At 46.7% G+C, this 20,371-nt stretch overlaps 1 protein-coding gene across 1 annotated transcript in view; it reads left to right on the top strand.

The window, feature by feature from the left end:
* The window catches only part of LOC133542406 (kinesin heavy chain-like), a 396,917-nt gene that overhangs the window by 170,034 nt on the left and 206,512 nt on the right, over positions 1-20,371 (top strand). Inside the window, exons 12-13 of the mRNA XM_061886494.1 lie at positions 2,904-3,115; positions 15,854-15,922. Of these exons, the coding sequence (XP_061742478.1) occupies positions 2,904-3,115; positions 15,854-15,922 (281 nt within the window). The remainder of the gene's footprint in view (positions 1-2,903; positions 3,116-15,853; positions 15,923-20,371) is intronic.

Here is a 20,371-nt window from a genome sequence, read left to right as displayed (position 1 = left end):
TAGCCGCTGCTGGTCTTAGCTCCCTTCACTCAAATGTTGATGCTGTCCTGCGCCTCACCGAGCTCTCCTTCCCTACACAACTCATCATTCCTGGGCATGACCGCCTTCTACCTGCACGTCCTTCCCCGCTATTCTGACACCTCCGTTCCACTCTGTTCCATCCTCAAACAGGATGCGCCTTGGGACTGGACACCCACATGCTCAGCTGTTCTCCACCGGCTTAAGTCACAGCTCACCTCTTACCCCGTGCTTGCCCATGTTTGTGACCTGTGACACCTCCAACACTGCAGGCGGTGCGTTCATGTCTTTAAGTTCAACAAAGGACTTAGCGCCCACTGGCGTTTGCTTCATGACCATTTACTGCAACAGACCAGAAATATTCAGTGGGGGAGAGAGAGGCACTAGCATGTATTTTGAACTGTGAGAGGTGGCCTGTGTACCTCTACGTGCAACATTTCATGCTTCGAATGGACTATCAAGCCCTCACAGTCCTCCTGACGGCTCAGGTCACAAGTCGCTGCTTCTTTACAAGTGGTCTGAGATACTGCAGGCATATAACTTTACTTTGCAGTGTACACCGGCAGGGACATGCTGCACGCACCCCTTCAAGCAGCTGTGTCACCGCAGGAGCTCCAGGCAGAATCAACTCAGGACACTGTGTCCACACAGCCACATTTGTTCATCCGGGAAGGCTGGCCAGCAAATGTGCCAAAGGACCTAGCACCTTCCCATCGCGTCAAAGGCAACATCTCTTGTTGAATGATGTCTGATTGGCACGGGGGCTGTGCACTGTGGAGTCCTATGCCTTGAGGGCATAAATTCTGGCCACGTTTCACAAAGGCTACCTGTGCATCGTCAGAGTCAAGCAACACGGTAGGGGTCTGGTCTGGTGGCCAGGCATCGACAAAGACCTGGGGTGGTAAAATTGGCTCACCCCCATATTCACCTTTGCAGCCTCTACGATGGCTGAAAAGGGGCGGAATAGCTTGGTTGGTAGAGTGACTGCCAGCAACTTAAGGGTTTCAGGTTCGATTCCCGCTTCCGCCATCCTTGGTCTGACATCTGCGAGGAACTCTACGACCTCCCTCAGCACCAGAGCTTCTTTTCATCTATGACCTCAATTCTAAGTGACCATTGTGGTCACAGACTTCCTCTCCCTGGTACAGGTCCGTGATGCATTTTCTACCGGGCCGCACATCCATCCATTTTCTACCGCTTATTCCCTTTCGGGGTCACGGGGGGCGCTGGCGCCTATCTCAGCTACAATCGGGCGGAAGGCAGGGTACACCCTGGACAAGTCGCCACCTCATCGCAGGGCCAACACAGATAGACAGACAACATTCACACTCACATTCACACCGCACAGTCATTAATTAATTTATAAACTTAGAAATGGTAAATGGGTTATACTTGTATAGCGCTGTTGTACCTTCAAGGTACTCAAAGCGCTTTCACACTAATTCCACATTCACCCATTCACACACACACACACTGATGGCGGGAGCTGGCAGGCAAGGCGCTAACCACGACACATAAACTTCAGCGTTTTTTCTGACTTACCCTTGGCCTGTCCCACTAAACATACCAACAAGCTTGTTAATAGATGTATATTACAACTCCTGTATATGATAACTTCAGCGTTATAGTGAGTTGATTTTTCATGCAATTTTTTTTACCGTTCCTATCTGCCAAATGTGGAAAGCCGGTCCGTGAAAATAATTTATATGTTACGTGGCGACGACACCACGGCAGGAATAAGTTCTATAGCCTTTATTCTGCTATTGATGAGTGTGTGGGATGTGTATGCTACTCTAGATGTGAAGTGCAAGGTGATGTGTAGAATTAACAATGTAAATGATACCAGAGTTTGTTTTAAGTGCGTGTTAGATGAATCCTTCGTCAGACCAGAGGGGCAAGGTGAGAACGCAGTCCGTGGGTAAGCAAGCCGTCGGGGGCTGGAGAGGAGCAACGAGGTCCGTGTCGAAGCAGTGGTCAAGGATCGAGGGGGACTGTCCAAAATCCAGAGAGGAGTCGAGGCACACAGCTTGATCACAGGAAACAGGAAGGGCACTGCGGGGAACACAAAGGGCACAAGACACGGGAGCTAGGAAGGAACAGATAGAGCAAGTACGCAGGAGGAAAGCCAGAGACGGGATGCTTACTACAAGGAGTGAACTACATTCCGGTGCTGGATATTTGGGTCCGCTGGTTGGGTCCGCTGCTTGCCTTTATTAGTCCCATGTGCACTGATTGCTGATTGCTTGCGGCTTTTCCGGCGCGTGTCCTGGCGCACTGCCAGCAGAGGTCCCAGCCGAGCATGGAGTAGAAGGAATGAGGGGTTGTGCATGCGCCGTAAAAGTATACTGTTTGGTTGAGTTGATGACGAATCCCAAGATGCAGAGATGGTGGCAGGCATTGAATAGGAAAACATGATTTAATCTTCAAAAATAACAAAAAGAACACAAACCAGGAACTAGGAGACAGGAAACAGGATACCAGGAAACAGGAACTTCGACCAAATGACAGCACGCTGCCAACAGGTTCAGGATACAGGTACAAACGGTAGGAGCGACAATAATCCAGCACAGACTGGATGGGAAGGCAGGTTCAAATAGCATCTGGCTGATTGACACCAGGTGTGGCTAGGCGCCAATCAGCCACAGCTGAGGGGACACAGCACTCAGGGAGACAAACAGGAAACAGAACCAAAACAAGAGCGCTGGCACGAAATACTACACACAGCGGAAAAACTAAAACACAACCAAACTGTCAGGGGCAAGCCTGACATATACATTAAACCGGTCCCTGTTGGGTAAACGGTATGGGGAGCCCTGATTTACAGTCACAAAGTAACTCAAATTTCTGTCCCAAAAAAGTTACCGTGATATAAATTATCATTACAGGCGAGATTTCCACCATGTTGGATCATGACGATCAAAGGTCAGAGGAAGAAGAAGACTTTCTGCTACCGCCGCCACCTGACTGTGAGGAGCCGGCGCTCGATATCTGCAGCCCTTGCTCCTTCGCCTCCTCCATCGTGGTGCATATCTCAGAGGAAGAGCGTCACAAGTACGAGGAGGAGATCCGGAAGCTTTACAAACAGCTGGATGACAAGGTGAGTAGTTGGTGCCCACAGTATGCAGCTGATTATGCAGCACTGACACGGTAATGACCAATAGAATGCGTGCATATGTATTATTCATGTTCACATATTCAAAATCACATGTGTAGACTCATGTATTTAATGAACTGATGGAGCACGGTGAATACCCTTGGCTTCATGCTTGACATTCTAAAACAATTGACACATTGTCCATGTGTCTGCATATGCTAAAGCGTACTATATTTTACATGTTATATACACTCACCGGCCATTTGATTAGGTACCTACAGTACATTAGATGTAAATGGTAAATGGTAAATGGGTTGTACTTGTATAGCGCTTTACTACCCCTTTTTAAGGAGCCCAAAGCTCTTTGACAGTATTTCCACATTCGCTAATTCACACACACATTCACACACTGACGGCGAGAGCTGCCATGCAAGGCGCTCACTAGGACCCATCAGGAGCAAGGGTGAAGTGTCTTGCCCAAGGACACAACGGACGTGACTAGGATGGTAGAAGGTGGGGATTGAACCAGTTACCCTCAGATTACTGGCACAGTCACTTTACCAACTTCGCCACACCGTCCCCAATGTGTCCAAACTTTCATTAATGAAGACCGCCTCTGACAGTGCCGCTCACTACTGAGCATTAGTGTGCAGGTATACCTGATGAAATGTCCAGTGAGTGTGTGCGCCATAGTCTTCTTAAAGGGGAACCAAACTTTTTTTTTTGGGGGGGGGGGGGGGGGGGGGGTTTGTCTATCATTCACAATCTTTATGTTAGACAAGAGCACATATGTTTTTCTTTTTTTTTTTAACAAATTCTTAAACGTTACAAAAGTAAGCTAAGAATTGAGCCAATGGGAGTTGCTCTATTCCATCTATAAAGTGCTCTAAAAAATATTTCCAAAAACCTCCATCAACTTTTTATTTACATAATTATATTTCTAATGTAGTACAAGGCACATTCCTATTAACGTAGTATTTAGGTGTTTTTGTAATTTTAAACATATATCGGACCCGTCAACTTCAAACACTGATGAACAGACAAGAAGCAAGGAATCATACAGAGACAAAGTTCACTTTGACTCAATGAGGAGAGACATTTTGGGCTGTACTCTTAGTTACAGATCCAATCTACGCTCTAAGGCAGGGGTCACCAACCTTTTTGAAACCAAGAGCTACTTCTTGGGTACTGATTAATGCGAAGGGCTACCAGTTTGATACACACTTAAATAAATTGCCAGAAATAGCCAATTTGCTCAATTTACCTTTAACTCTATATTATTATTTATAATGAATGATATTTATCTTTGTAGAAACACTGATCATCTTAATGATTTCTCACAATAAATATATATTTTTGATGACATGTTTTAAATAGGTTAAAATCAAATCTTCACTTTGTTAGAATAAAAAACAAATTGGACCAAGCTATATTTCTAAGAAAGACAAACATTATTTCTTCTAGATTTTCCAATTTCTTCTAGATTTTCCAGAACACATTTTTTTTTTAAATTGAAAAGACTTTGAAATAAGATTTAAATTTGATTCTACAGATTTTCTACATTTGCCAGAATATTTTTTTTTAATTTCAATCATAAAAAAATTGAATAAATATATTCTTCGTCTAAAAAACAGAAGCTAAAATTAAGAATTAAATTAAAATGTATTTACTATCCTTTACAATAAAACAAATAAATTGACTTGAACATTGATTTATTTTCCAAGATGGCGCTGCTGTAGTGGCTGCTGTTGGCAGGAGCTCTGTGCTCTTGTGTCATCATTTTGTGTTCCCCTCTTGTTTTCATGTGTTATCATATTTTTTTGCCTTTTGGTCCGGTACCCTTTGGGACTGTGTGAAATGGGGTGGCACTTTCGTGACCTCTGCGGTGCTTTTTTTGTGGACTTCTGGATCTGCCTCTCGGGAACCTTTTGGCCATGGAGACCAGCTGCTGGTTCTCTGCTACACCGGAGACGGTTTGGAGGAACTGGACGAGATGCGAATGAGGGGACAGGGCTGCGGCGCTAGCACTTCGCGATGTCTTGGCTGGGTGAGCAGGTGTCGGACACCTCTGTCTCTTTGGACGTATCCTCGCTCATCCATGACTGGACACTGGCCCAGAGTTGGTTGGCGGCCGAGAGTAAAGTTGGGTCTCTTGGTTGCTTTGTTGGGTCTGCACCTGTCTCTGGCCATGCTCCCCCCACCCCAGCGGACGATGGCGTGGAACATCGCAGAGGCCACCACAGTGTGTTTCTTTTACTGTTATTCATAGCTGTATGTAGAAGTGGCAGGTGGTATCCACTGTTTTAATGTCTTAAATGTCCTTTGTGTTCTTTGATGTTTGATGTTTTCACTCTTACAAAAACAACAACAACTCTTAGCAGTTGTTGTTGTTTTTTTTGCCTTGGCCTCAGTCTGGACCCCCTATCCAGGGCCCAGGCTTAGACCGATTTTTTTATTTTATAAATAAAGTACTATCTAATCTAATATAATCTAATTTAAATTGTCAGGAAAGAAGAGGATATGGAAACAAACACCTCTTTCTTGATATTTGGTATGCTGCAATTTGAAAAGAGAAAGGTTAAAAACAAATGTGTATTTCACAAATAAAACCCAATTTAGTAAACCAATTTATTTTTGAGCAGTTTTAACTGTTTCAGCAACCCTCGCCACCCACACAATGACACACGCGCGAACACACACATATGCACACACACACACACACACACACACACACACACACACACACACATGCACACACAGGTACATTCGTAACAATATATATCAGTGAATGCACCACCCTAACCAGCTCAACACAACACAACACGGCGCGTTCTGGCGAGTCCCCAATTTCATGTTGACTTGAACTCAAGATGATGTTGACCGCCAGAATGCGGTTTTTATTCTAAGATACAATTTTGAACATTACAAGCTTGAAATTACAAACCTGAGCTTTTGCTTTTGTAGTCTATGCTGTCGGATCTGACTGGGCCAGAGCGATGTGTGGTAACCGGACCCTGATACGTCGTCCACTGACTCGTCCTGCTGCACGTGTTGTGTACAAATCGTCAAACAAACGTTCGAACTTCTGACTTCGACTTCGGACTGCCGCCCCCCTACCGCCCCCTTCTTCCTCACCGCCCCCCCAGATCTTTCCACCGCCCCCAGGGGGGCGGTACCGGCCACTTTGGGAACCACTGATTTAAAACATAGAGGCAGCTAACTGGTAAGTGCTGCTGTGAGGGACTCACGCGGGTCTTGCGGGTTCCATGGACCACCAAGGAAGGACATGACGTCGAGCAGGTTTGACTTGCTTTATTTTCTCACACAAGCTTGTCTGCGGTCGGGTCACTCTTCCCCTGCGTCTCCCGTCTCCCTCTGCTACTCGCTCCGCCGTCTGCTTTTCAGCAGCACGAACATCAGTCCGCCTCTTCTTGTGTCCGTCGTTGTATGTGTTTTTCTCGCTCCGCACCATCACCAGCCCCGTTCTCTCCTCCTTCTCCCCTTTTATACAGCGAGAGGAGATACGTGTACAGGTGCGCGATCAACACACAATCGTTTGTGGCGTCGCCCCCGACACGCCCTGCCTCGCCGCTCGCTCGCCATCCCCGCCTCCTCGCCGCCATCCTCTCTGTCGGACCCTCGGCTCCGCCTCTCCACAGCTGCTATTCTAGCTATTTTTTAAAACAGGCCAGCGGGCGACTCCTCTGGTCCTTATGAGCTACCTGGTGCCCGCGGGCACGGCGTTGGTGACTCCTGCTCTAACAGTCCCATGTGCTCCTCTATTTATTTGGAAGGTCCCTGGTTACTTCACTGAGGGTGTCTCTGAAGTAAGGGGGGTAATTTCAGCAGCCCCAGTTAGACACAATATATGGCTATTCATGAAATGCAAAATGTGCTGATATTCGTGATATCGCCCTGTCTCTGCTCTGTCTGCGTCAAGGCACTCAATGTTCTCCCTTGGCAGTCAGCAGGCCGGTTCTGGACACAAACACTGATATGAGACAAAATCCCTTTGCACTGATAGAAAAGTACAACTTCAGCACAATTGATAATAACTACAGCAACGGCCTTTAAGCATAAGAGTTGTGTGATAACTTACACAAATGTATTCTAACAAACCACAACGTTCTCTTTTCCGTTCAAGAACAACACCACTACTAACCATGACAGACTTCATGAGAGACAGCAACTACTTCTTTGGGACAAATGATGATCTAGAAACGTATATGTTTGAGCCGGAATATATGGGAGACAAGCTAGAAGCTGAGTGCTAAACAGCTTTAGTGAAATACTAAGCTTCATGTAGCAGTATTGATAAGTGCTAAACAAGAAATACAAACTACGTACATAATAAAATAATCACTTACTGTACAATTTAGGTTCTCACCAAGTTGTCGACTGATGGGATGTTTGTATCTTCCTGTTTGGATGACAAATTTTTCATAATCCTCACAAAGTTTTAAGAAAAATGTGCCACAAACGAGCGTCTTTTTGTGTCTCTTGCCATTTCTGGGTTTAAATTGAATGTCAAAATTGACCAACTTCTTGGTTAACTTTCACCAACCTAGAGGTGATGCAGCAGCTCACCAGCTTAGCATGTCAACAAAACAGCAAAGGCAAGTTAGCTCTCTGTGGTCACGGCACAGCAAAAAGGAATTCCTCAGCGTTGGCGCGTATAATAACAAAATCGCTTACACTTGGTCAACATTCAGGTCACGTGATGTAAATGAACAATTGTTGAAAATTTCTGGAAGTTTTTACAGGGCTTTATGGGTTCAATAGAACAGTGTTTTTCAACCACTGTGCCAATACAGTCTGGTGTGCCGTGGGAGATTATGTAATTTCACCTAATTGGGTTAAAAATATTTTTTGCAAACCACTAATTGTAATCCGCAAATGTGCCGTTGTCGAGTGTCTGCACTGTCTAGAGCTCGGCAGAGTAACCATGTAACACTCTTACATATCAGTAGGTAGCAAGCGGTAGCTAATTGCTTTGTAGATGTCGGGAACGTGGTTTGTCGGGATCACAATATGCGGGAGGCAGTGTGCAGCTAAAACGGTATCTAACACTTAAACCCAAAATAAACAAAAAGGCGAGTGCTACAAAGTAAACAAAAACAGAATGCTGGACGACAGCAACTACTCACAGCGTGTGGAGCAGAGATGGCGTCCACAAAGTCTGTCCTTAAATGACATGACAATCAACAATGTCCACACAAAAAAGGACAGCGTCCACACAACTGAAATAGTTTTGATTACTAAAACAAAGCAGGTGCAGGGAATAACGCTCAGGGAAGAAATGAAACTGCTACAGGAAAATACCATCAAAACAGGAATAACCACCTAAATATGAGCGCAGGACAAGAACTAAAACACTACGGAAAGGAAAACACCAAAAAACTCAAAATAAGTCACAGCATGATGTAGCAGGTCGTGACAATACTTAGAGACAAGCGATATAGTGATGCATGCTTGGTTATGTGTGACGGTACAACGGGAGAAGAAGACGGCAGAGGAACGATGACGTCGTTAGCTGTCAGCGTATTTAATGACAGTTTAGTGTGTGAGTGAGATGTGTATTTAACCAAAGAGATGTAGTGTGACGAAGTGTGAGACTTATCTGAGTATGGTTGCCAGAGGGTGTTGAGGATGCGTGTTGGGATCCAGGCGGAAGTCCAGCAAGGAGCAAGGCGGAATCGAACGTCGGGGAGCAGGCAGGTGGTCAAGGGCAGGAGCTTGGTTTCGTGGTCGTTAGGCAGGCGTGAGGTCGATGTCCAGGAAGGCAAGGGAAAATCCACGGGAGGTCCAAGGTGACGAGACACACAACTCGACGACAAGGAAGGATGGCGGGAGGCTGGAAGACGACACAACACAGGAGACAATGAGCACAACAGGGAAGGAGCACAGGGAAAATAGTTTGCACATGCAGAGGAGCTAGATACGTGTGGGCTTACTGTACTGGGTACGTGAAGCTACGTTCTCGCGTCGGATCTCAGGCTGCGTCTGCTCTTGAAGGCAGCTCGCTCATCACAGGCAGGTGTGTAGTTTGGTGAGTGTTTGCAGGTGCGAGGAGGCACGCCCGCAGCGGAGAGAGAGCACATGTGGGAGTGGCCCGTGGTGTGCTTGTCCGGACGCCCAGCAGGAGGAGACATAGCAGGAAGAGAGGAAGCAGGAGTGTGACCCATAACAGCACCCCCCCTCTTACGCGAGACTCCCGGCGAGCTTCGGGGTGCCTCGGGGTGAGCTCTGTAAAAGTCCTTGATAAGGGAGGGGTCGGCGATGTAAGAGGCCGGTACCCAGGACCTATCTTCAGGGCCATAGCCCTCCCAGTCCACAAGGTAGACTCAACCCCTCCCCTGTCGCCGAACCTTGAGGATCTCCTTGACGGTCCAGACTTGGTCCCCATCCTCGAGGACTCTAGGAGGGGGAGGAGCGGGGGTGGGGGCGGACAGGGGACTGTTAACAACAGGTTTGACCTGGGAGACATGAAAGACAGGATGAGATCTCATGGAATGTGGAAGATCCAATTGTACAGCAGCAGGGTTGATCTTCGATTTGACCGTATAAGGTCCAACAAAACGTGGTGCAAGTTTCTGGGAGGAAATCGGGAGGTGGAGGTCCTTGGCCCGAAGCAGGACCTGCTGTCCGGGCTGGTAGTCGGGAGCCGGGATGCGCCGCCGGTTGGCATTGCGACACATCCTAACAGACGCCTTCAATAGGGAAGCACGGGCGGACCTCCACACTCTGCGGCATCGTCTCAGGTGTGCCTGGGTGGAAGGAGTTGCCACCTCGATCTCCTGGGAGGGAAACAAGGGAGGTTGAAATCCCAGCCAGCATTCAAATGGAGACATACCCGTAGCTGCGCAGGTCAAGGAGTTGAAAGAGTACTCCACCCATGGAATAAACTTACTCCAGGAGTTAGGCTGTTGCGCAGCCATACAGCGCAGCATGGTCTCCACCCCCTGGTTGGCCCTCTCTGCTTGACCATTGCTTTGGGGGTGGTAGCCGGAAGTCAGACTGACCGTGGCCCCAATGCCCTTGCAAAAATCCTGCCAGACCCGAGAAATGAATTGAGGGCCACGATCAGAGACTATGTCGGAGGGGATCCCGTGGATCCTGACCACATGCTGGACCAGCAGGTCTGTGGTTTCAGCAGAGGATGGAAGCTTGGGCAAAGGAATAAAGTGTGCTGCCTTGGAAAACCTGTCGACGATAGTGAGGATTGTGGTGTTACCTCTAGAAGTGGGAAGTCCCGTGATGAAATCAACAGCAATGTGGGACCAAGGTCGATTGGGGATGGGAAGAGGGTGTAAGAGGCCGGCAGGAGGGCTGTGGCTTGCCTTGTTACGGGCGCAGACGCTGCAGGCGGCGACAAACTCCCGGGTATCCGCCTCCATGGTAGGCCACCAAAAACGGCGTCGGATAAAGCCTAGTGACCTATGGACTCCGGGATGACAGGTAAACACACTAGAATGAGCCCAATCAAGTACCTTGGCCCTTAAAGGTTCTGGGACGAACAGCCTATTAGGGGGTCCGATTCCGGGACCAGGGTCAGAACGTAAGGCCGTCTTGACCAGGCCCTCGATCTCCCAAGTTACCATCCCGATGATGCGGTTAGGGGGAAGGATGGTCTCGGAAGTAGACTTAACGGTAGGTTCCTCTGAGAATATTCGAGAAAGAGCGTCCGCCTTGCCATTGCGTGAACCAGGTCTGTAGGTGAGAGTGTAATCGAATCGACAGAAAAATTGTGCCCAGCGAGCTTGCCTGTCATTCAGTCTTTTAGCGGATCGGATGTGAATGAGGTTGCGATGGTCGGTCAGGACCAGGAACGGATGCTTGGCCCCCTCCAGCCAGTGTCGCCATTCGACCAGCGCCTCGTGGACTGCCAACAGTTCTCGGTTCCCAGCATCGTAGTTTCTCTCAGCTGGAGAGAGACGTCTAGAAAAGAATGCACAAGGGTGCAACACACTACTCCCACTGGAACGCTGGGACAAGACTGCCCCAATCCCGGAGTCAGAAGCGTCCACTTCAACCGTGAACGGCACATCCGGGTCAGGGTGTACGAGAACGGGGGCGGAACTGAAGCTCCTCTTGAGGTTCTGGAACGCCACGTCTGCCTCCTTGTTCCACCTAAATGCAGTGATCGTAGATGTTAGTGCGTGGAGAGGTGCAGCTACCTTACTGAAGTTGAGGATGAATCGACGGTAAAATCCTGCAAAGCCTAGGAATCGCCTCAGTTCCGTACGGGTGTTTGGTTGAGGCCACTCCATAACCGCTTTGACCTTCTTGGGGTCGGCTCTGATGTTACCCTTCTCGATGATGTGGCCAAGGAAGTTTACAGAAGATGAATGGAATTCACATTTCTCTGCCTTGACGAACAAGCGGTTCTCGAGGAGGCGCTGTAGGACCTGTCGGACATGCTGCTGATGCTCCTGCATGTTGTGAGAGAAGACCAGAATATCATCCAGGTACACAACCACAAATTTGTCGAGCATGTCTCTTAAAACGTCGTTAACTAGAGCTTGAAAGACAGCTGGGGCGTTGGTCAGGCCAAAGGGCATGACCCGGTACTCGAAGTGGCCAAGGTGCGTGTTGAAGGCTGTCTTCCACTCATCCCCCTTCCTAATCCGGACAAGATGGTAAGCATTGCGGAGGTCAAGCTTGGTGAAGACAGTTGCAGGAGCAAGAGGTTCAAAGGAGGAGCTCATGAGTGGAAGGGGATACCGGTTCTTGACTGTGATGGCGTTGAGTCTTCGGTAGTCGATACAAGGGCGTAGGGAGCCATCCTTCTTGCCGACAAAGAAGAATCCGGCGGCTACCGGTGACTTGGAGGGAGTGATGATACCTGAAGAGAGTGAGTCCGTAATATAGTTAGACATAGCCTTCTTCTCAGGTATGGACAGGTTGTACAAGCGGCTAGAAGGAAGTACTGCGTCAGGTACGAGATCAATGGCACAGTCGTACGGTCTGTGCGGGGGTAGAGATAGTGCCTGGGCCTTATTGAATACAGCTGCAAGGTCATGGTAAACCGCGGGGACCCCAGACAGGTCAGATGGGGATGACTTAAGTTTGGGGCTCTCCGAGACAGGGGATGCTGCCTTGAGACAGTTAGCATGGCATGCCGTGCTCCAGGATAGGATCTTACCAGAGATCCAGGAAATATGGGGGTCATGCTGGCGAAGCCATGAACGGCCGAGGACAAGAGGAGCGATAGGGGCATTGAGGATTAACAAGCTAATCTGCTCCGTGTGGTTGCCGGACAGGGTTAGTGTGAGCAGTGCTGTACGGTGGGTGATGGGACCCAGGGGATGCCCGTCCAGGGCCTGAGCTGGTAAAGGCTTGTCCAGAGGCAGAAGCTCAATCCCGGCCTGACAGGCAAAATTACGGTCCATAAAACTAACATCTGCTCCTGAGTCCACATACGCTCCCACCTTCAGTCCTCTTGATTCCCAAGACAATGTTGCGGGGAAAAGAATACCAGGGTCACAGTGGCTCCGGGTAAAGGCGGTGTGGCTCACAAGTACTCCCCTTACTTGTGAGCCTGGTCTTTTGGTCGTGTGGGGCAGGTCAGGATCATGTGACCCGCACAACCACAGTAGAGGCAGAGGCGCTGACGGAACCTCCTTTCCCGTTCCTCCGTGGCCAGTCGAGTCCTGCCCAACTGCATGGGTTCCATCCCGCTGGTTGGTGCAGGGAGAAACCCAGACTGGTCCACCAAGTGGGCGCCTTCATCCCCACCTCTGGCCGCGCTAGGAGAGTAAGAAACGGTACGGTTCCCCCACACCGGCCTTCTGGTCCTCTCCTGGACTGAAAGTCTTCGTTCAGCCGCTCGTTCCTTGAGTCTCTTGTCCATCAGTAGGGCCAGCTGAATGAGGTCCTGGTAGGAGGCAGGTTGGTCCCGCAACAATCCGTCCTTGATCTCGTCGGAGAGGCCTCGACGGTAGGCGCTCAACAAGGCCTTGTTATCCCACCCGCTGTCTGCGGCCAGGGTGCGGAACTCAAGAGTGTAATCTGCCACAGAACGAGAACTTTGCTGAAGGGAGTGTAGACGTGAGGCGGCGTCTCCTCCATCGGAGGGATGGTCAAAAACTGCCCTAAACTCCGTGCGAAAAGCATCATAATTCATGCTGAGGCCAAGGTTGTGGTCCACAGCTGCTGTGGCCCACTGGAGAGCCCTTCCGGTCAATAAAGAAAAAATAAAGGCAATCTTGGCCCCGTCAGAGGTGTACCGGGAGGGCTGATGACGAAATACCATATCACACTGGACCAAGAAACCACGACATAACTCAAAATCCCCTTCGAAAGCCTTAGGGCTAGCGATCTTCGGCTCGCAGGAAGACGGGGGCTGTGTGGGGGCTGCCGCGGCGGGGGCGGCTAGTACGCGCTCCGGGGGAGCGGCAGAGCTTGGGGAGATCAAGTCCAGTCGAGCCAACATGCTAGCAAAAGCAGCATCCAGCTTATTCTCAAGAACACAAAAGCGCTCTTGGTGCTGCTGGAGTGCAGTGTGCATGGCTGCGACACTTGGTACCGGGGAGCCTCGGGAGGGGAGCGGGGTACGTGCCGCGTCTTTGCCGTCTGGTTCTGACATGGCGAGAACGTACTGTGACGGTACAACGGGAGAAGAAGACGGCAGAGGAACGATGACGTCGTTAGCTGTCAGCGTATTTAATGACAGTTTAGTGTGTGAGTGAGATGTGTATTTAACCAAAGAGATGTAGTGTGACGAAGTGTGAGACTTATCTGAGTATGGTTGCCAGAGGGTGTTGAGGATGCGTGTTGGGATCCAGGCGGAAGTCCAGCAAGGAGCAAGGCGGAATCGAACGTCGGGGAGCAGGCAGATGGTCAAGGGCAGGAGCTTGGTTTCGTGGTCGTTAGGCAGGCGTGAGGTCGATGTCCAGGAAGGCAAGGGAAAATCCACGGGAGGTCCAAGGTGACGAGACACACAACTCGACGACAAGGAAGGATGGCGGGAGGCTGGAAGACGACACAACACAGGAGACAATGAGCACAACAGGGAAGGAGCACAGGGAAAATAGTTTGCACATGCAGAGGAGCTAGATACGTGTGGGCTTACTGTACTGGGTACGTGAAGCTACGTTCTCGCGTCGGATCTCAGGCTGCGTCTGCTCTTGAAGGCAGCTCGCTCATCACAGGCAGGTGTGTAGTTTGGTGAGTGTTTGCAGGTGCGAGGAGGCACGCCCGCAGCGGAGAGAGAGCACATGTGGGAGTGGCCCGTGGTGTGCTTGTCCGGACGCCCAGCAGGAGGAGACATAGCAGGAAGAGAGGAAGCAGGAGTGTGACCCATAACATTATGGTTTGAATTTATATCTAACAATTGCAAGAACTAATTTTTACTGTCAATATCGACTTTTTATATTTTCTGGTGGTGGTGTGCTTCAGAATTTTTTCAATTAAAAAAATGTGCCTTCGCTCAGAAAAGCTCGATAAAAACTGCAATAGAGTACTCCAGTTAGCTGCATTGTTAGGCACCTCATACTTACTGTATTTTATGACGTAGAATGCATTAAAAAAGTCGGTAACACTTTAGTATGGGCAACATGTTCTAAGTAACAAAGACTTAATTTAGAGTTATTTAGTTAGGGTTAGGGTTAGTAATGGGCCATGCAGAATGAGGCATTAATAAGTACTTAATAATGACTAATTAAGAGCCAATATGTTACTAATTTGCATGTTAATAAGCAACTGAATTATGGTGAATAAGGCAGTGTTTTTCAACTACTGTGCCGCAGCACACTAGTGTGCCGTGAGATACAGTCTGATGAGCTGTGGGAGATTGTGTAATTTCACCTATTTGGGTTAAAAATATTTTTTGCAAACCAGTAATTGTAGTCTGCAAATTATGTGTTATAATTGAGTGTTGGTGTTGTCTAGAGCTCGGCAGAGTAAGTAGGTGGCAGCCGGTGCTAATTGCTTTGTAGATGTCGGAAACAGCGGGAGAAATCGTGGAGGTAAAATTGTGTCTAATGCACAAACCAAAAAATAAACAAAAGATGAGTGCCCCTAAGAAAAGGCATTGAAACTATGCGGAACAAACTAAAACTGAACTGGCTACAAAGTAACAAAAACAGAATGCTGGACGACAGCAAAGACTTACTGCGTCCACATTGACAACCGAACATGATGTGACAATCAACAATGTCCCCACAAAGAAGAATAAAAACAACTGAAATATTCTTGATTGCTAAAACCAAGTAGGTGCGGGAAATATCGCTCTAAGGAAGACACGAAACTGCTACAGGAAAATACCAAAAAAAGAGTAAAAGCCACCAAAATAGGAGCGCAAGACAAGAACTAAAACACTACACACAGGAAAACAGCAAAAAACTCAAAATAAGACACGCCATGATGTGACAGGTGGTGACAGTACACCTACTTTGAGACAAGAGCTATAGTAATGCATGCTTGGTTATGCTTTAGAGTCAGATCCAACAATTGCGACAACCACTTTTTACTGTCAACTGATTTTTTTCAACGCAAAAAATGTGCCTTGGCTCAAAAAAGGTTGAAAAACACTGGAATAAGGGACAAGAAGTAGAAAATGGGATGGGTGGATTTTCCCCTTACTAAAGTGTTACCTAAACGAGACATGTGTGTTCTTCTCTTACAAAGGGGTTGTGAACAATAGGCAACATAAAAAAAAAAAAAAAAAAGTGCAGCTCCCATTTAATAGAAGCTTCTACTTATATTGAAATACCTTTACACCTACATGTGCCGCTGCAGGATGCTGAGATAGACTACCAGAGCCAGATGGTGGAGAAGCTGAAGGAGCAGATGCTGAAGCAAGAGGAGGTAAGAAACAGAATAAAATTACGCCATTTGATTAGTTTGGATAAATGTCCCCTATAAGACTTAAATACACTTCAGGTGGCTTTATCGTCCGCTTGCTTGAGATGGGAACGTAAAAAAACACAACATTTATTATTGTTTTAATTGCTTACTGTGAGCTTTTAAAAGAACATTGAGCACTCTTGGCCCAGTTGCGTGTTTGCATAAAAGCGCCGCGATGTGTGACGGGCTTGTGGTGATGACACGCCACAGCAAAACAAATAGACGAGCTACAGCAGTAAATTGGAAACGAGCTCGACTGCAAAACAAAGTTGTTTATATCTAATTGCTGGCCTGCTGCTGGTTGGGTTGACATAACTTTACTGTATATTAATGTTAGTGTTGAAGTGTTATTTAGTACATGCATAGTCTGTGTGATTGAATTGTATTGTGTTGACTTGTTGTGTTGACACCACAAGTTGGTCTTCATCCACACTGCATCTGGGAAGTATTAATTTTCATTTAATTTTTTTTCCTAATTTTTTTTAAATCTATCAATCAATCAATGTTTATTTATATAGTCCTAAATCATGAGTGTCTCAAAGGGCTGCACAAGCCACAAAGGCATCCTCGGTTGAGATTCCACATCACAGCAAGGAAAAACTCAACCCAATGGGACAATGAGAAACCTTGGAGAGGACCGCAGATATGGGGACCCCCCCTAGGGCGACAGGTCGTCGAGTGCGTCTAGCAAAATAGTGTGAGAGTCCAGTCCATAGTGGATCTAACATAATAATAAGAGTCCAGTCACTAGTGGATCTAGCATAATATTGTGTGAGACCAATCCATAGTTGATCTTACATAATGGCGAGAGTCCAGTCCATAGTGGATCTAACATATTAGTAAGAGTCCAGTCACTAGTGGAGCTAACATAATAATGTGAGAGTCCAGTCCATAGTGGATCTAGCATAATATTGTGTGAGACCAGTCCATAGTCGATCTAACATAATGGCGAGAGTCCAGTCCATATTGGATCTAACATATTAGTAAGAGTCCAGTCACTAGTGGAGCTAACATAATAATGTGAGAGTCCAGTCCATAGTGGATCTAACATAATGGTGAGAGTCCAGTCCATAGTGGATCTAACATATTAGTAAGAGTCCAGTCACTAGTGGAGCTAACATAATAATGTGAGAGTCCAGTCCATAGTGGATCTAGCATAATATTGTGTGAGACCAGTCCATAGTCGATCTAACATAATGGTGAGAGTCCAGTCCATATTGGAGCTAACATATTAGTAAGAGTCCAGTCACTAGTGGAGCTAACATAATAATGTGAGAGTCCAGTCCATAGTGGATCTAACATAATGGAGAGAGTCCAGTCCATAGTGGATCTAACATATTAGTAAGAGTCCAGTCACTAGTGGAGCTAACATAATAATGTGAGAGTCCAGTCACTAGTGGAGCTAACATATAAATGTGAGAGTCCAGTCCATAGTGGATCTAACATAATAGTGAGAGTCCAGTCCATAGTGGATCTAGCATAATATTGTGTGAGACCAGTTCATAGTGGATCTAACATAATGGTGAGGGTCCAGTCCATAGTGGATCTAGCATAATAGTGTGAGATTCCAGTCCATAGTTGATCTAACATAATAGTGAGAGTCCAATCCATAGTGGATCTAACATATCAGTTAGAGAGTCCAGTCCATAGTGGATCCAACACAGGGGTAGGGAACCTATGGCTCTCGAGCCAGATGTGGCTCTTTTGATGACTGCGTCTGGCTCTCAGATAAATCTTAGCTGACATTGCTTAACACGATAGGTAATGAATAATTCCGCTGGTAATCACACTAGTAAAAATAACGTTTAAAATATAAAAAAATCTCATGCATTTTAATCCATCCATCTGTTTTCTACTGCACCTATTCCAAAAGTGACATTAATGGTAAGAAGTATTTTACTCATTATTGGTCAGCTTCAGAATAACAATGTTATTAAAAATAAAATAAAAATAATAAGAGACTTATCATGCTCTAAAAATGTTGGTCTTACTTAAAAATGCACACATTTAGTTGTATTCAGTGTTAAGAATAGTATATGGCTCTGACGAATTTTTTTTTTTTTTTTATATTTGGCTATCATGGGTCTCTCAGTCAAAACGGTTCCCGATCCCTGATCTAGCATAATAGTGAGAGTCCAGTCCATAGTGGATCAAACATAATAGTGTGACAGTACAGTCCATAGTGGATCTTACACAATAGTGAGAGTCCAGTCCATAGCGGATCAAACATAATATTTTGAGAGTCCAGTCCATAGTGGATCCAACATAATAGTGAGAGTCAAGTCCATAGTGAATCTAACATTATAGTGGGAGTCCAGTCCATAGTGGATCTAACAAAATAGTGAGAGTCCAGTCCATAGTGGACCTAACATAATAGTGTGAGAGTCCAGTCCATAGTGGACCTAACATAATAGTGTGAGAGTCCAGTCTATAGTAGATCTTACATAATAGTGTGAGTCCAGTCCATAGTGGATCTAACATAATAGTGAGAGTCCAGTCCTTGGTGGATCTAACATAATAGTGAGAGTCCGGTCCATAGTGGATCTAACATAATAGTGAGAGTCCAGTCCATAGTGCATCTAACATAATAGTGTGAGAGTCTAGTCCATAGTGGATCTAATATAATAGTGAGAGTCCAGTCCCATAATAGTGCAAGTCCAGTCCATAGTGGATCCATCATAATACTGTGAGTCCAGTCCACAGTGGATCTGACAAAATAGTGAGAGAGTCTAGTCCACAGTGGATCTAACATATCAATCTGAGAGTCCAGTCCATAGTGAATCTAACATAATAGTGAGAGTCCAGTCCATAGTGGGACCAGCAGGAGACCATCTCGAGCGGAGACAGGTCAGCAGTCCCGACTCTGGACAGCCAGCACTTCATCCGTGGCCAGCGAATTTATATTCCGGAACATAGGGGGCACCAGATTAAAAGGCGCACTGCCGACGAGTGGGTGAATTCAGGTCTTTTTTCATAAAAAAGGTGCTTTATCAGGCGCATTAAAGGAGTCATAGTATGCCTTTTTTTTTACATATATATTTTGCGTACAAAAAATCCCGAGGCACACCACCAGCAGAAATCATTAAAAAAATGAAACTCGGTTGACAGTAAAAATTAATTTTCGCAATTGTTGGATATGACTTTAAAGCATAATCAAGCATGCATCATTATAGCTTTTGTCTCAAAGTAGGTGTACTGTCACCACCTGTCACATCACACCCTGACTTTTTTTAACTTTTTTGCTGTTTTCCCGTGTGTAGTGTTTTACTTTTTGTCTTGTGCTCCTATTTTGGTGTCTTTTTCACTTTTTTTTGGTATTTTCCTGTATCGGTTTCATGTCTTCCTTTGAGCGAAATTTTCAGCATCTACTTCGTTTTAGCAATCAAGAATATTTTAGTTGTTTTTATCCTTCTTTGTGGGGACATAGTTGATTATCATGTCATGTTTGAATGCACATTGTGTGCGCCGTCATTGCTCCAAAGTAAGTCTTTGCTGTTGTCCAGTATTCTGTTTTTTTTTACTTTGTAGACAGTTCAGTTTTAGTTTTGTTCTGCATAGCCTTGCCTAAGCCTCAATGCTTTTCTTAGGAGCACTCACCTTTTGTTTATTTTTGGTTTAAGCATTAGACACGGGCTTCACGGTGGCAGAGGGGTTAGTGCGTCTGCCTCACAACACGAAGTTCCTGCAGTCCTGGGTTCAAATCCAAGCTCGGGATCTTTCTGTGTGGAGTTTGCATGTTCTCCCCGTGAATGCGTGGGTTCCCTCCGGGTACTCCGGCTTCCTCCCACTTCCAAAGACATGCACCTGGGGATAGGTTGATTGGCAACACTAAATTGGCCCTAGTGTTTGAATGTGAGTGTGAATGCTGTCTGTCTATCTGTGTTGGCCCTGCGATGAGGTGGCGGCTTGTCCAGGGTGTACCCCGCCTTCCGCCCGATTGTAGCTGGGATAGGCGCCAGCGCCCCCCCGCGACCCCAAAAGGGAATAAGCGGTAGAAAATGGATGGATGGATGGATGGCATTAGACACTTTTTTACCTCCACGCTGCCTCCCGCTGTTTCCGACATCTACAAAGCAATTAGCTCCCAGCTGCCACCTACTGATATGGAAGAGTATTACAGCACCGACACTCAACAACAACACATAATTTGCAGACTATGATTACTGGTTTGCAAAAAATATTTTTAACCCAACTAGGTGAAATTAGATAAACTCTCCAAGCACACCAGAGTGTATCTCACGCCACACTGGTGTGCCGCGGCACACTGGTTGAAAAACACTGGTCTACATAACATGTAAAGGTGGTTCTTTGGTCCAAATGTTGCATGGATTATGTTTCACACGTCATCTTCAAGTCGCTTTCTGACAGTCTCCTCAGGATGCGCCGTTTTGTGGGCGGTCTTATTTACGT

The sequence above is a fragment of the Nerophis ophidion genome, linkage group LG02 (genome assembly GCF_033978795.1).
Source record: "Nerophis ophidion isolate RoL-2023_Sa linkage group LG02, RoL_Noph_v1.0, whole genome shotgun sequence".
NCBI lineage: Eukaryota > Metazoa > Chordata > Actinopteri > Syngnathiformes > Syngnathidae > Nerophis > Nerophis ophidion.
Note: the sequence above shows the minus strand (reverse complement) of the source record. Positions and strands in the feature narration are given on the sequence as shown.